Source organism: Pongo pygmaeus, chromosome 2, assembly GCF_028885625.2.
Source record: "Pongo pygmaeus isolate AG05252 chromosome 2, NHGRI_mPonPyg2-v2.0_pri, whole genome shotgun sequence".
Lineage (NCBI taxonomy): Eukaryota > Metazoa > Chordata > Mammalia > Primates > Hominidae > Pongo > Pongo pygmaeus.
In genome coordinates this window covers 88,077,522-88,094,601 of record NC_085930.1, presented here as the reverse complement: position 1 = coordinate 88,094,601, position 17,080 = coordinate 88,077,522, and the positions used below count along the sequence as shown (strand labels likewise).

The 17,080-nt window shown below is 40.9% G+C and overlaps 1 protein-coding gene across 33 annotated transcripts in view; it reads right to left on the bottom strand.

The window, feature by feature from the left end:
* The window catches only part of MAGI1 (membrane associated guanylate kinase, WW and PDZ domain containing 1), a 679,422-nt gene that overhangs the window by 37,062 nt on the left and 625,280 nt on the right, over positions 1-17,080 (bottom strand). For all 33 annotated transcript variants that reach the window (XM_063661855.1, XM_054483404.2, XM_063661857.1 and 30 more), the window contains 2 exons: positions 11,050-11,081; positions 778-994 (listed from right to left, as the gene is read on the bottom strand). In XM_063661855.1, coding sequence (XP_063517925.1) covers positions 778-994; positions 11,050-11,081 — 249 coding nt within the window. The remainder of the gene's footprint in view (positions 1-777; positions 995-11,049; positions 11,082-17,080) is intronic.

Below are 17,080 nucleotides of genomic sequence, written 5' to 3'. Positions count from 1 at the left end.
CATTATAAGAAAACATCAGAAAACAGCCACCCAACAACAACAATCAATTTGCATCACCTAAAATTAAGGCATTTTTAGGAACTTTCATTGGTAAGATAAATGAATATTATTTATGGTGAATAGTTTTTGGAAATCATTTCATAATAAAAAGACGTTAAACATGAGGGTGATATTATGTTTATACAAGCCAAGAAGTTACAAAGTATACTATCACTAGCTCATATTTATAGAATAGGTAAAGCACTGGATAAGTAATTAAAGCACAACCACTCACTGCTATTGTTTTTTCCTTTTTGTGGGGAATGTTTAGAGAGATTATAATGGTTAAAAAAATTACCAGTATTTTTTAAAATCAAGAGACCACTTAAAAAGCATTTAATTTCTTCTCATTAGCCCAAAACCCCAGTCAATCATATTTAAGTTCTACTGCACATCAGATTTGTGCTCAGAGCATATCACAATCTCCACTCGGAGAACTAATTAGACAGCAGCTCTTATCTACCATTCCTTTTAACTGAAAGGAGGAAAAAAACCCATTTTTACCCAGGGCATTTATGTGATAACCATCCACTTCTACCCCCTCCCCAAAGTGAAGGCATAGTGGAGCCTCCATGGATAGCCAGCAGAGTCCACTCCCTCTGTGATACTTTTGCCTCTTGCAGATTTCACTTTATCCAGTTTATACACTGCAACTCCTCTATTTTCAATAACCTTCAAGAGAAAAGGTAGAGCCCTGCGGAGGGGTCAGGGTAAGACAGAAGCCAGGATGCTACTCACGTCGGTTTTCATACATGCTCCTGGACTGGGCCCAGATTTTAAAAGGATCTGGTTTTTTCTGACCAGAGCTGTCAGTTTGATCTGGAGCTTGGGCCTCTGCAGGTGGGAACTCGGGGAGCACCTGTGTGCTGTGGCTTGGGGATGCTGTGTGCAGGCTTCGGTGGCTGGAAACACTGTGCTGAGAACTATTCTGGCTGTCTTTCCTTTCCAGTGGTTGCTGAAAGTAAGCAAGTGAGAGGGGCAAGAAGAAAAGATTATTATTGGTTCTCTGAGTGGGTGTTTTCCACCAGCTTGTCTTTGTTTAGCACTTCTGCATACACATACATATCAACAGTATTTTGGCTCCCACCTTTCTCCAGCTAATGCTGAATGCAGATAAATCCCCAGGTGATTGGCAGACAAACAGAGGGGTGGGCCAGATAGAAAGACATAATCATAACCCATACTGCTTTCTGGGCTACAGCGGAAAACAAATCCGATATTCATCACAGGTTCTCAGCTAAGACGCTATGCTCATTTATTGCAAGATGGATCAGTTTTAACATCCTCATTTTCACAAAAATATGTGACACCAAATACCATGAGTGGTTTACGATAAGGCTATAATATCCAGAAGAAATATAATCAGGGCTAAAGACGCTCCTCAGGACTCCATGTCTTGTATCTTTTAATAATAAAATACCCAATTCCCCTCTAAGAGTTTGCTATCCATTCTTTTCGACTATTAAAAAAAACGGAGGTCAGATCTTTTAAAAATCATGCCTAGTATTATATGTTTACTGGTATTTCTATGTGTAGAAATTACTAATATATGAAGAACTTCCATAATTCTTAGCTAATCAATTTTGCAAGCATTACACTTCATCTCTTAAACTGCTGATAGTACTGTTGGTTGAAAACCAAGACCAAACTTTGTATTATGAGTTGACCTCTGGGGGTCAGCCTTCTTAGATTTGCAACTTCTCCAAAGTCCAAGTATTATAATATTCAAAGGGGAAGAGTTCCATTTAAATTTCAGTTGAATAACCAAGTCCTTGCTCATTAAAATCTGCTCAGCAAAGACCCTTCTCATTTTATGAAAAGCTCTGTTAGAATGGCGAATGAATGGAGAGTAAGAACTAATGGAAAGGAAAATAGTGGGTAGAACAGAAAATAACTGTAGTTCTTATTTTCTCCAATAAAAGACTGTGGTAATCTCAGGTGTTTAGCCTTCCCTATTCAAAACAAAAAATCCTGCAGTCATGCCTCATACATCATAGACACCATATCACTATACTTAGCTGATTTAAAGCATTGTATGGGGTAGAGGACAGGAAGGGGCTCTCCATTCTCTTGTATAGATCCTGTAGAGCTCGTGGTTTTAAAGTGCTTTATAAGAGCTTTGACCTTGATCATTCTAGATCCCTGAAGTTCTTTACAGAGCCCAAATCTTCCACCAGGTGTTCCGATCAATCCTATCAAGGCCATTCTTCCTTGCTGTCTCCCCAAGTATTCTTCATCTTTCATTCCCCTGGAATTCTGCTGGAAATTTGCAAGGTCCCTTCATTTAATTCTCAGGTCCCTATACTTCCTCTCCTTCCAGTAATTGCTTTGAAACAAGTATCTGAAGAAAGCCCAAGGAGGACAAAAACTTCATTTGCTCTTGACTATTACAGATTTGAACGCAGGTATTGGCAAGGATTCAAAATTGAGAACAACTGGACATGCATTCAATGAAGGCAAGATAGACCGTTTAAAATTATACTTGATGTGCCTGCGGAAGAAATTTGAGGACCATATTCTAAGCTATCCTGGAGGTCTTGGGAAAACTGTATGAGGGGCTTAATTCACTCCAATTCAAGGGGAAAAACACACACTGGTGCAGATGCCAGGAAAACATGCTGATGTTTGGGTGGGAACAAACACCATCATAATCCCATGTCACCATTTTTCTCTTTTGAGGATCAAGTGCTCAGCTCAGATTTGGTTGCCATTCCAGAGTTGATAGAACCTGGCTCTGCCAACTTCAACAGTTTCTCCTCCAACAGTGAATTCAGCTCCCAGGGCCAGAGTGAGAAAATGTAAATGATGGATACCAAACTCATTTTCTTTTGCATGCACATGGGACTGTTGTTTTTTTTTCCCCCCTCTTCAATGTGGTCTTTACAAGGGTCTTGTTTATAAACAACCATGTATAGCATCGGCCCTTTTTTTGTGTGAACCTACATAACAACGCATAGAAAAAATGGGATTATGGGTGGAGTTTTTCCCTCTTATCATTATACTTTCCCATATTACCTACCTTTTTTATTTTTATGGTGCATAGAGAATACTTTTTATAATCAAGACAAAATTTAAAGTCATTTTCATTTCAAAATGAACCTTGGTAAATAGAATTAATGGGAACTGCTACTTCCTATATTTTTACATTTTAGTAATGTTTTACTTTTGTTCACCTCTGAAGGGGAAAGATATTTTAAATGTAAAAGCAAAAAACTCAATAAAAGACCTCTGCATTTACCCTGAGAGTGGCATGCCTCCCTTCAAAGGACCACTCTCTTTTGGTTCCTCAAATTAGCAGATGCCAGATTGATTGCAGGGTCGGCCTATGAGCACTAAATTCTGACCCTGGAAGCTCTGGTCTCATCGTGTTGAAACTACTCTTCACAAAGGTGTGCACACTGCAGGATTACCTGTAGGAAACAGCCTTTTGCTGCTGCTTCTTTTGTAGGGTTATTGGCAGTTTCTGTTCCATTGTCTTCTTGGGCCATTACCTCCTGAAGCCTAACTCAAACCTTTTCCACTTGATCCCTCTTCCTGAACTGGAGAGAAATATCCTTCTGGCATCCCTGACCCACTGAGAAAGTCTGATAAAAGTACTGGACCCGTCTCCCAGAGAAAATGCGTATGTGCTTTTACATACATACCTGTACATGCGTGTGCAGAGATTCAGCATGTCATGTGATGGGTTTTTGAAACCCTCTCATGTCTGCCCCAGTATAATAAATCCCTGACATGGAAGACCTAGATCTCTTACGTTTAACTGAAGAGATGGTTCCACCAGAAATAGAGAGTGCAAATGAAGTCTACTGGAAATGCTTGGGCCATTTTTCAAATTATAACACCCTTTCTCACCTCCCCAATAAATGATTCATTTAGGTCCAATTTAACACCAAATGACAGACACAATCTGGAATGAGTTTGCAAAACTGCCTCTCGGTCAAACTGCACCTCTGAGTCTCTTTTAAATGCCATCTAAACTTTATACCTCAAACTGGAAAATAAAAGTAAAGGAGCATCCTGAGAACGTGCTCTAAAAACTGTGCCACCACTCAACTATCTCTAACTGGCATATATAAATGGCACACTAATGGGCTAAATACAGAATAATCTGGAAGCTTTTTGGATGTTCTCCCTGCCAAGACTTAACCTCACTCTATATTCCTTCTCAAGTTCAATTATGAAAACGCATTAATTTGAAGATATATTCTGTAATTTAATATCTTGTTGGCACTCTGGATTTTTTAAAACTATGCTGTGGGTGTGGGGGGAATTCAAAGTATTTTTTTTTCATTTTCTGTGAGCATGCTAATTAGCTACGAGGTTGTCCTTTTTGTGGTTAGAGCCCAGAACTGTCCAGGAGAAAAACCATGTTTATATATCTCCCAAATTAAAGTCAACTTGTATGCATTTTCAGCAGTCTGAATCACCTCCCAGAAGACTAGGGGCATGAGAATACGTTCACTTCTGAACTATTTATGACACAGGAGCAGATTTGCATTTAATGCGATTGTATTTCACCTCATTTTCCTAGGTGAGACACTAGCCCAAAGACAAGTAGCTGTAGTTAAAAGTATACTTTTAAGTCTGTTAATGAAACCATGTGCATACTAAGAACATGGAAAAATGGAAAAACCTAGTACACAAATAATATAACATCCAGCCCAGGCCCTCCTAAGTGTGCTGCCCTACCTGCAATAGATTTATTCACTTAACCCAATAAATACATAGGATCACCTGCTGTGTGCCAGATACTGAGGGAAACAACATGTAAATAAGGAATAGATGGTACTTGAGCTCTTGAAATTTATCCCTGGGCATGTATCTAAGTGTGTGTATACATAGTGTGTGTAGATGAATATTAATCAAATATAATATATTGATAGCAATACACTGCAATGTCCTTTAGAAAGGTGGTAAAGAGAGGACTCTGGAAGAACCCCACTAATAGAAAGAGAAGGCTGGGCATGGTGGCTCACACATGTAATCCCAGCACTTTGGGAGGCCGAGGAACACAGATCCCTTGAGGTCAGGAGTTCGAAACCAGCCTGGCCAACATGGTGAAACTCCATCTCTACTAAAAATACAAAAATTACCCAGGTGTGGTGGCATGCACCTGTAATCCCAGCTACTTGGGAGGCTGATGCACGAGAATCGCTTGGAAAGGTGGAGCTTGCAGTGAGCTGAGATCACACTACTGCACTTCAGTCTGGGTGACAGAGCGAGACTCCATCTCAAAAAAAAAAAAAAAAAAGAGGGTGTGCTAAGTGGACTTTCTGAAGAACAAAAAAGCTAGTGTGGCACAGCAAAGGAGGGTGGCCTGAGAAGAACTGGGAGGCCACATAATGCATGAGCCCTGTGGGCTACGTAAGGAGTTTGGGTTTCATTCTTAGTTTCAAGAGGGGGAATCCATTAATGAATTTCAAGTGGGGATGTTCCAAGAGCCAACATGTTTCCAGAAAGTTTGGTGTCGCTACTGGGTGGTGAATGGACTGGTGGGGAAGAGGAGTGAATGCAGAGAGGCCAGTCAGGAAGCCCCAGCTGCAGTCAATGTGGGGACCTGAGGTGGGCAACACCAGGGTAGCTGGAGTTACCCAGGAAAAGAACAAGTGAGGTCAGAAGACACTTTGGTGCCAAATTCAACAGGGATTGCTGACAGACTGAATGGAGGAGGCTGAGGAGCAGGAGAATGGAGGGGACAGGAGAGAAGGGAGGTGAAGAGGATCACCAAAAGGAGGACAGCTTAGAAACAAGGGTATCCATGCACCACATCTCTAGTGTGAGTAACTGGTTGAGAAGGGGTGCCATATATTAAGACAGGAATTTCCAATGCTAATTGTTGTCACTATGCTGATATTTTTGAAGCAAGAGTCTTATTGCTGAGTTTCAATTCATAGCCAACTAGGAATATGGAAATGGGCTCAATTAAAAAAATTCCGTAAAGGTCTTTGGCCACATGTTGGCCATGAACCTGTATCACAAGACCTTTTAAACTAAAACTGTACCAACCTCTCTGAAATGAATGATTCCCTTACTTACTGTCAGGCCAGGGAAGTTGGGAAGACATATGGTTTTTATAAATGGAAATGGGAAAAAAAATCAACTCATCAGTATTTCCCAGAATGATTTCAAAATGTAGGTACTTATAAAGTGAACTGAAAATATTTGCTTGGAAGAGCAAATGAATACAGACAGCACTTAGGAGCTTAAATGATGAAAAGAATTCATGTGGCTTAAAAATGACAAATCGATCCATTTTAAAGCAAAATTAGTTACAGTTCACTTATCTGCCAAGAGCAAAGGCTACTGCAGTGATTTACATGGACAACAGGAAAAACTCCAAGTGCTGATGAGGTATTAGGCCAATGTCATTAAAGGTTGTGTGAAAATCAGACTCGAATCCAAGCCAGTGCAGAGGATGGTCACTCCTTTTGTTTGTTTCTTTTATCATTTATGGGTCTAAGTCAAACGATTTCTTCCAAAAAGGTGGGCAAGAGGAGTTAATGGAGAAGAAAAGGCAGGCACTGAGTGGATATGAAAATAGATTCTGGTTCACACTGCATGTTTTAAAGGAATGTAATACAATGGCAAAGTCCATCTTCCAGGGCTCCAAAAGGCAGAGAAGGGGAGTTGCCATGGGAAGTGAGAGGCAAGGAGACTGACTTAAGTGATCCTATGCCTTCACCCATCTACTACTCTCACTGCTTCTTCTTGTAGGCTGTAGAAGCTTTGATGGGATCAATCATCATGCTGGTTGTCACATAAGTGGCACCAGGGAAAAGGAAGACAGGGGCCACACAACTGTGTGAGTCTGAGAAAGAGGCAAGGTTCATAAAACGGAAAGATCTAGGCCAGGGTCACTCAGTGTGTGTGTGTAAAAGGAGTCTCTCCCTCACATCTCTTAATGACCAGTTTTCAGCAACTTCCTTTAGCATCTCTTGCAGGGGAAAGGGACAGAGAGGATAGTGGAACAAAAACCTATCACTGTGGCTACCCTGCAGACAGCTTGCTATGTCTGCTCTAAAGAGGCTGTTGAAGAGACTGCCTCTTCAATGTGGATGGGCACTGGATGCTTTGCCCACCATCCAGGGTCCTCTATATAAAAACTTTGTGTAGGAATTTTTTTTTTTTTTTTTTAGTAAATAGGAAAATCTTGTCTCTTTAGTGAATGTGGTATACTTTCTTTCATCTGACAATAATAGCTAAGTAAAGAATGTGGTTTCCTATGTTGCCTAGGCTGCTGGGGAACTCCAAAGTACTCCACAGCTCAATCACATCACTTATTCAATCATGGGTGTTGGTATTTTGTGATGACTTATAAGTTATTATAATTAAGAGTGGAATGATTACATTATGTGTGTACTTGGGTTCCATGTTATATTTCTGCTTTATTAATGCTCATCACACTTTAATTCCTATGAGGTGAGGATCTTTGTAGATCTGCCTGTTAATGTGGTTATTATTTCTCCCTCCCCATTTCCATGAAGGCAGGGATGTTTTCTGATTAATTCTTATCGAATATTGGCACTGGGTCTGGCACACATAAAATAATAAATACTTATTGATGAAATGACTGCATAAACATTTTGGAAATTTGTGACAATCTTTTTTTTGCAAGGAGCAATCAATACATGGTTTGTTTGCAAACTGCAAGAAGACAGGTGCCATGACCATCTTATTTATTATAGTATTTCCAGTGCTTCACACCAAACCTGTTATTTAATGGGTTCTAAATACTAGTTTTCTGAATAATGGATGAATGAATGGATGAAAGATGAATGTGTAGGTGGAGGAACAGATGGATAAATAGAAGATGATAGCTACGTGCAGTGGCACATGACTGTAATCCCAGCACATTGGGAGGCCAAGACAGAAGGAGCACTTGAGACCAGCCTGGGCCAGATGGTGAGACTCACGCCTCTACAGAAAATATAAAAATTAGGCAGGCATCGCGGTGCATACCTACAGTCCCAGCTACTTGGAAGGCTAAGGCAAGAGATTGCTTGGGCCCAGGAGTTCGAGGCTGCAGTGAGCTATGACTGTGCCACTGCACTCCAGCCTTGATGACAAAGTGAGACCTTATCACAAAAAAAAAGAGGGGACAGATTAAGGGAGAATAGTTGGGAAATGAATTCATAGGAAAACAGGTGGATACTGACTTAAAATTCAGGGTTTGGTGTGATATTTAGTTTTAAACTCTCATACACAAGATCCTTGTGGGTGATTTAGACTGAGAGTCTCAGTTAAATGAGTTTTCAGTCAGGATGATTAAGTTGGGCCATAGAATCAGTTTCCCAGAGAGGTCTAAAACCTGACAGAAAATATGTCTTGTTTTTGTCTCTGCTATTTGGCAGAAAAATCTCTGATGTTATGAAAGTCCAGGTATTAAATTAATAAAATTTTATTAAGATACTTCCATTGTCCCCAATGAGTATATAAACCACAATTTCAACATTTAAACTAAATCTTGCAGGTGAAATTGCTTATTAAGAGTAAGCTACAGGGACTAACCAGGAGAAGAAACAAGATAAAAAAAGATAAGTCCTTCTGTTCTAATAAAAACCCAACTACTTAATCATTGAAAACCCTAAAAAAAAAAAAAAGGTATGAGGGCAAAAGGAAGCTGCCAGTCACATGAGCAAGCCAACACTGTCAGGAGCCTCTAATAAAATAAACAAAACAACCACAACACAATGGTCTTGAGCTAAGACCACACTGTGCACATATGCACAGAGCTATTGCCAAATCTAAGTGAATCACAACCCAGGTACAATCAGTGTGCTTTTAATTATGCATCCTGCATAATTGACCTTATCTGTCATTACTTGAATGGCTTTCTGGTACCAGGACATCCAGTTTCCCTGTGAATTCCCTCTGACCGCACCAGAAAAATCCCATAATCATCTGTGTCCCTGGCAGGACATCATTAAAATTCAAACTGGGAAAGGGAAACCACTTTCAACCCACCTGTACAGAACTCTCACTGATCACAGATGTTAGCAACACTTTACATCCAACAGCACACCTTGGCCGACAGCTCCCAAATTTTGTACAGCAGGTGCCAGTGTGTGCCAGCAATGCTGTGAAAACCCTCATCCCTGTCCTGGCACAGAAATCAGGTAAGGACAAGCCCCAAGCTGGGGGCTTATTCTTTTCCAACCCAGCAACACATCACTCTCTTAGCTTGTGGTAATTAAAAGGCAGCAGACTATGGGCAAAGCAGTTGAGAGCTTCTTTCTTAGGAATGCAGCCCAAGTAATTGGCTTGCTGCTTGCTAATGACATGGCTTCTGCAAAAATTAACTGTCATAGGGAATTCTCTTAACTGACTTGGTGAATGCAGGTTCAATACCTATTTGATAGCCTTTGAGTTCACCAGGTAATTCCAAAACACTTGGGGAAAACAGAAATGCAAATGAATTACAAAAATCCTTTTGCACACTAAATTTAAATGGAATGCAAAATGGAAAAGAACACCTTGCTACCTGACGTCATGCTACCTGTGCAAAACTACTATATCTCCCTCAGCACCCTCCTTGTTAAGACTCCATTCCATGTAGGGTGTGTAAAATAAGCCCATGTATCAACATAGCATGGCTAGGGTGGGGGAGAAAAAAGGATGGTTCATGCTAACTCAAGCTTATGAGACACATCTTCTGGATTTCCTTCCATTTTTCCGAAGGCAGCTGGGTTACTGGCTATGACCAAGGGACAGGGAGACACACATGCGCACATGCACACACTTTGGCATCTTTGTGGTTCCAATGTGGGCACCAACCAGTACTTTTCTGCCTGGACATTAACACACACTGACAAGGAAACCAGCCCTGAAGTCAAAGTTCCAATCACCACGGCACTATGCCGTCGGAATCACATCAATTATTGCAGGTTTTTCTCTTTGGAGAACTTAGGAGTGAGATTTAAAATGCATGAAGCTCCCTCTCTCATCTCCTTAATAAACTTCTGCCTCGTGCTGCCAGGCTTGGAGACAGGTGGAAAGAATTCAGCTGCAGCGCCGTAAGCTGCAAAGTTTTCAAGGTTTTCCCTTCCTGGATGGCATGAGGCTGTACATTTTCCCTCCCCCAAATCTTCTAAACCACATGGAAACATCCCTCTTTATCTTAATATTAATGAATTGGGAAGCCCCTTCCACCCAGATCAATTTCACAGGCACTGGAGTTCCAGATTTTGAGTTAAGCAGCATTTTAATTTGTCATTAGTGCCCCAGGAGCATAAACCCATACCACCAAGCAAAACACTATAGCCTCTAAGCTATTAGCTAACATGTCAACTAGGTAATGCATCTTCAGGGAAACCAGATTAGAAAGGACAGCAAAACATTGATTTTTTTTTTTTTTTTTTTTTTTTAAGAATCCTATACCTGCAGCATAATGCTGCTAAAGCTGGCAAAACAACAAAGGACATTTCCACAGCAAGGAAATGCCTTATTCTCAGTGCTGGGGCAGTGAACATTGTTCCATCTGAGCATGGTCACATATACGGGGCAGAGCAATTCTTCCTTAAACCTACAGGCTTTTTATTTTGTAAATAACTCATCCTCCAGCGCCTAAGAAAGCTAAGGGAGAGAATGGGTAGACATGTGAATGGCTGGGAACACCAGTTGAGAGCAATGCTACTCACGGAGCAGGTGGAGCTTTCTTTTTTTCTCTCCTTCCAAAGGAAACAATAGCATTTGTATCAAGTTAAAACGGCTAAGAAACTCATCCCTTTGAAGGAGAGTGTGGATGCATTTGTATAGAGATTTCAAACATGCATTCTTTATCCTGGCTCCGGCAGCCTGCCCACAAATCACTATACAGTTAAAGACAAGCCCAAATACCTTGTATAACAAACAGATCCCCAGAACTTAAGAAAATGAGCCCCGGCTCCTGTCTCCCCCATCCACTGTAAAACACATTTAGTGAAGTGAAGCCACACAGAGTACCCTCCCACCTCCAGCCCCCCACCATCCACCCCAGCCCCAACAAGCACCAAGTAACTGACAAGTCCTTACCGACTTTGGGCTCTTCTTGGGAACTGGCAGCCCTGGAAAAAATGCAACAAGGAGGGGAGGGGGGAAGAAATCATTAGCATATAAATGTTACCTTTTCCTTAAAGAACAATCCCCAGGTGTTCCATGGCAACCTAGCCATCTGCAGAGTTATGTCAGATTTCTCCCCAGCATCGGAGTTACCAGGCTGTTCATATCGAATCAAAGCAGAGGGAGGAGGAGAGCGAGAGGCAGGAGATCTATCTGCATTAGCTATGCTGACTTGTACTGCAGCAGCCTGGAGGCTGGGAAAAGAAATTCACAGACCTCAGCGGCCTGGGAAATTGAACACTTGGACAGAATCTCAAATGCTCTTCTGGATTAAGAGAGACTTAACTTACAATTAAGTCCAGGATATTTCCTTTCCACACGATCCACTTGTCAATTGAAACGGACCAATCAGGACAGAGGAAAGGGTATATATTTAGTTTCAAAGGAGTACATGGTTAAAATTAAAAAAATTTTTTTGGTCTTTTCTTTTTTTTTCCTCTGCCTTTCAGAAGAGGAAATGCTTTCTTTATTTGGATGAGCTCAATACCAAAACAAAGACGGATGCTCTTTTGCCAACACAGAATGCTAACAAATGAACACAAATCCAAGTTGGTCTAGGGTCCCCTCTGGATCATCAGCACATGTCTGTCTCGATGTCTGCCAGTCATCCAAGCAACCTCCTACTCACAGCTTGTTGGAAAGGATTGGAGCAGGACTAGCCCCTCAGGAGGGAAAGCATGTCATTTGGGAGTGAAAAAGAAAAATTGCACAAAGCTGAAAGAAAAAGACAATAATGGAGAAAGAAAGGCAAAGGTGGTCATTGAATCCAGCTGGCTCTTCCAAAACCCTGTCCTTAGTGGGAGGGCTGGAGTGGAAGGGACAAGTGATCTCCTCAATTCTAGGGAAGTCAGGAGCAATTGGGGGCAGACTTACGGGAAATCTACCACCAGGGAAGGGTGCGAAAGACAGGCGACAAATGAAAATAAAGCATATACTGGTGTTTCAAAAGTAATCATTTCTGCAAGCTGTTGCCTCTTTTGATTTTTTTCTTTGGGCAGGAGTTAGAATGCAAAATGCAGATTCTATCTGTATAAAGCACACAAGAGATGCTTGGGATCTGGTGATGCTGCACTGGAGATTTCCACCTGTTTTTGAAAGTGATTCCTAGGGAGTGTGACGATCTCAACTCTTTTGGAAGTGACTTGTCAAACCACGAGCCATGCTAAGTTCAGCACGAGTAATATGAGGCGAGGCAAGGCAAGTGGGTGAGTAAGGAGGAAGCAGCCCAGATGAGCCGGCAAAGTGCCCACTGGGAGTGAGGCATGATGAGGATTACTCGTCCTGGGAGGCATGGGGGCACTCTCTGGCAAGGATCCTTGCATCACCAAAATGAGGTCACCATGGAAACCTGGCTCCCAGACCTCAGAGGGCATAAGGCACACTCGGTAGTTTGTCAGAAATGCAGCAGCCCAGGTCCCACCATTGGGGGCCGAGGAATCTGCAGTATTAACAAAAATTACAGGAGATTCTGATACAGAGAATCCGAGGACCATATTTAAGGAAACTCTGATATAGTAGAGTATTACTCTTTCAAGTCAGGCAAATTCAGATAGGCATCCTTTAACAAAGTGCTTTGGGGCCCTCTCTGTCTCAGTTTCTCCATTTATAAAGGGAAAATAGTAAGACTCACTTCACAAGATTATTAAGATAATGAAACAAGAGAAAATGTTTAAAAGCCTCCTACCTGGCACAGAGGAGTTACTCAAATGTCTACACCTTTTCACCTTCCTTAGCTAATTTACATCATTCAGAAAGGAAGTGGTATGGTTATCTTGCACTAACTAGAGAAAAATCATCTGCTAAGCATATTAAAATATAAAAAAGATTATAGGGGAAAATATTTTACCTATGGATACAAATAACTGTGTTGAACAATTTTCATATGTCTTTATTTTTTAAAATAATGATTAGGTGCTTTTTTTGGCTCATTAATATGATTCCCTTAAGAAATTTTATTAGGTTATATTAGTGTGGGTCACTGTATAAACTTCAAAATTATATAAGATGACATCTTTAAATTCATATTTTCTCCTAATTGAGAGAGACCTTCTTAGTTAATTGGAATCAGCAAGGTTTCACCATAGTTATCTTTTACTGCACTTGACTCTGCCCAGGATCCCAATGACCTACATGAAAATTTGGAAACAATCCCCCATTAGGTAAGCAGAGTCAGGGAAAATGGTTTCAATCTACACTCTGCTAATCATTTGTAAGACTCTGGCCGATCTTCAAATCCCTTCTCTTAAGAGCTTCATATATAAAATAAGGGGCATTTTTCATTCTCTAGCAATGCACATTCAAAGGTGCATTCACAACGATGTTCAGTGCAATATTGTTGGTAGAAAGGAAAACTGGCAACAACTGGAAGTTCTAAAAAACTGTGGGGCAGCCAACCTACAAAGCTAGGTTAAAAGGAATGAGCTATCTCTATAGGTAACAACATAGTCTTTAAAACATAATGTTCAGTAAAATGCCACACTGCAGAATGGCAGGCACAGCAGGAGACAAGTGTTCCACACACTCAAACACATGTGTGGCTTTTGCCTTCCATGAATGTCCACATCAAATGGATAATGGGGATATGTTCAATAGTGTAAGAAGGGGCAAGGATCAGAGGGACTCATTTAAGGAGACTTTAGCCTTATTTAGAATTCTTTTTTAAGACCAGCATTTTCACATATCACTGATGCAATAAAATACTAATTCAAAAATAAATATTAATTAATTAATGGCCCCTTCATTGTTAACTACACAAAGCCAACCAGTCTGAAAGATATGGGGGTAACCAGTTAAGGTCTGTTTCCTCTGAGGAAGTAGTCCATGGAATATTCCAGAAGATCCCAGTGCAACTGACACAACAAACTGTATATTACAACAAATAAGAAAATCTTTGTTTAAAGAGGCATTTGTTCCTCTTTGCTGGCTAGTTGCTGAAAACCTTCATTTTAAAAAGCCACACCTTTTACAGCAGCCCAGAAGCAGGTTACAACCACAAATTAATATTTAAATAGTCAAAATCAAGAGACTCCACTTGATTGCTTTTTTAAAAAACAAGAACTCAGAGATTTGTTTTAGGCCCACATGGTCATTAAATCTTAAAATCTAATGCATATGAATGCTGGAAAAACCTTATTACAATTTATAATTTATTTTAGCCCAAATTACTCAGATGGATTTAAAACAGCTGGGAGACCTAACAGAAAAGACTCAAAAGGTCACTGCTTGACAAGACAGAATGCTCCAAGACCTATCAAAGGAGATAGCGAGTATGTAACTGGTTAACTGCAGATATGTCCCTACCAGCCAGGCCACAGGAAGCAACATCATCCCATACTTCATGGCATACCAGTGGTTTTCCCTAGACAAGCAAACACTTTGTATGCCTTGTGGCAGCAGGAAGTTTGTGTTCTATACATCATGTCACATATTACATATAGGGCATACGGCACCTGTCTTAATGGGCTTGTCTGGTCCATTCAGGGTAAGGAAGGGGAACTTTCAGAAGAGGCAGAAGAAAGAGTTTATGGATGGCAGCATCCGCTCTTAGGACCTTAGAAGGCAGCAAATATTACTTCTAAGGGATCCCAGAAAACTTTTCCAGGGAAGTGTATGTTCAAAGTGTGATCTGCAGGAGTGAGAAAAGCTTGGGACTTGAATATCTAAAGTTCTCTATTAAAATGGTGTCATTTCGGAAAAAACAAATGGCAAATTCTTTGCTAGTGACTGGGACCTGACCAACTAATTTAAGGAGGAGAAATCTGTTTTCCTCTAAATATCAAGGCCATAAACTATAACTAAATGGCAGAATGTCATAGTTGGTGAAATTTTATAATGCTTGTACACAAATAATTTATATGAAAAAAGTAAAGCTGTAACAGAATACATACCATTTTGCAAAGAAAGGCTAGAAGGTTATGCGCGAAAACAGTACTTTCTTTGGCTCATGGGATTATGCGTGGCTTTATTACCTATTTTTAGTATCTCTACGTCAAGAAAAGCTTTATTTATTTATAAATACACACATACATATCCACAGATACCACAATAAACAAAACTCTATACTGCTTCTTTTTTTTTTTTTGAGACAGAGTCTCCTTCTGTTGCCCAGGCTGGAGTACAATGGCATGATCTTGGCTCACTGCAACCTCCGCCTCCCGGGTTCAAGCAATTCTCCTGCCTCAGCCTCCTGAGTAGCTGGGATTACAGGTGCACGTCACCACGCCTGGCTAATTTTTGTATTTTTAGTAGAGACGGGGTTTCACCATGTTGGTCAGGCTGGTCTCGAACTCCTGACCTCATGATCCACCCACCTCAGCCTCCCAAAGTGCTAGGATTACAGGCGTGAGCCACCAGGCCCAGCCTCTATACTGCTTTTTAAGATAAACGCAGCACATTTCAGAACACTTTGTTGCATTTTAAAATCTCTTGAGCATCACTGACCTCTATATCCTCCAAGAGTTGCTTACTTTTCCCCAAAATGAATGCATACATATAGTTTTATTAAAGAACCCTCATAGATTAGGACCTGTGCTTGTCCTACTGATTAAATGTAAATACGGAAGAAGTAGGAGAGCTCAGCTGGGCTGTTGGGGGAAACCAAGCAGAAACCGAGCATTGCCATTTCAGCACTGAGACAAACAAAACCTGAGTTGCTGGGAAAGAGAGTGGACCTCTCTGGACCTAAATTCCTCCAGTTTTAAAGGAAGTGGGAATGCCAACCAACCTCACTAACTGAATGAATCAAGAAAAACTGCACAAAGGGGCTTTGAAAGGGTGAATCCTAAAGTGTCTGTCACATACAAAATGGATCTACGCATAAGAAAAATGTACTATTTATGTCATCAATTTACATTTTTTCATTGTGATATTCATTCCCCTCTGCATTTGGGTCTCCTGACTTCAGCATTTTAGTGGAAACATTTTGCTTTCCTCCTAAGCATTCCAACAAATGCTGTGTCACTAATCCACATGTCACTGAACACATGGGATTCTTAACAGTTTTGCAAGGCAAATGTTGCAATAAAAACTGTCCTGGAGTTGGATTAGGTAATACAGTGTGCAAGGGGCAGGGAACTGTGTGTGTGCATATATATGTACACACACATACACACACAGTTATAGATCTCCCTCTCTCTCTCGATATACATATATCGAGCGAGATATATATAGATATATATCTATATATATATATATCGAGAGAGAGAGAGAAGGTAGGGGGAGAGAGAGAGAGAGAGAGAAGGTAGGGGGAGAGAGAGAGAGAAGGTAGGGGGAGAGAGAGAGAGAGAGAAGGTAGGGGGAGAGAGAGAGAGAAGGTAGGGGGAGAGAGAGAGAGAGAGTAGGAGCTAGAGAGGGAGTCATCAGGAGCCACTGAAAGAAAATGACTGTGAGGTCTTGGTCAAGGGCTGGTCTTAGATATCAAAGAAGATAAAAATACTTCTGAGCACAATCTCAGACCCCACAAGCCTTCTCTGTTATTCGAAAACCTATCAATGCATAATTCTAAATGCAAGACTTTAAATTTACAATTAATTTTAACTCAGTAAACTGATCATTAGGAGTTTGTATTAAGGAAATAATCAGTCTTGCAAAAATTCCTATAAAAAGGTGGTCGACACAGCACTATTTTAAGAAGATAAAAAATGGAAACAGGCAAGGCGTGGTGGCTCATTCCTGTAATCCCAGCACTTTGGGAGGCTGAGGCAAGTGGATCACCTGAGGTCAGGAGTTTGAGACCAGCCTGGCCAACATGGTGAAACCCCATCTCTACTAAAAATACAAAAATTAGCTGGGTGTGGTGGCAGGCACCTGTAATCCCAGCTACTCGGGAGGCTGAGACAGAAGAATCACTTGAACCTGGGAGGCGGAGGCTGCAGTGAGCCGAGATCACACCACTGCACTCCAGCCTGGGTGACGGAGTGAGACTCTGTCTCAAAAAAAAAAAAAA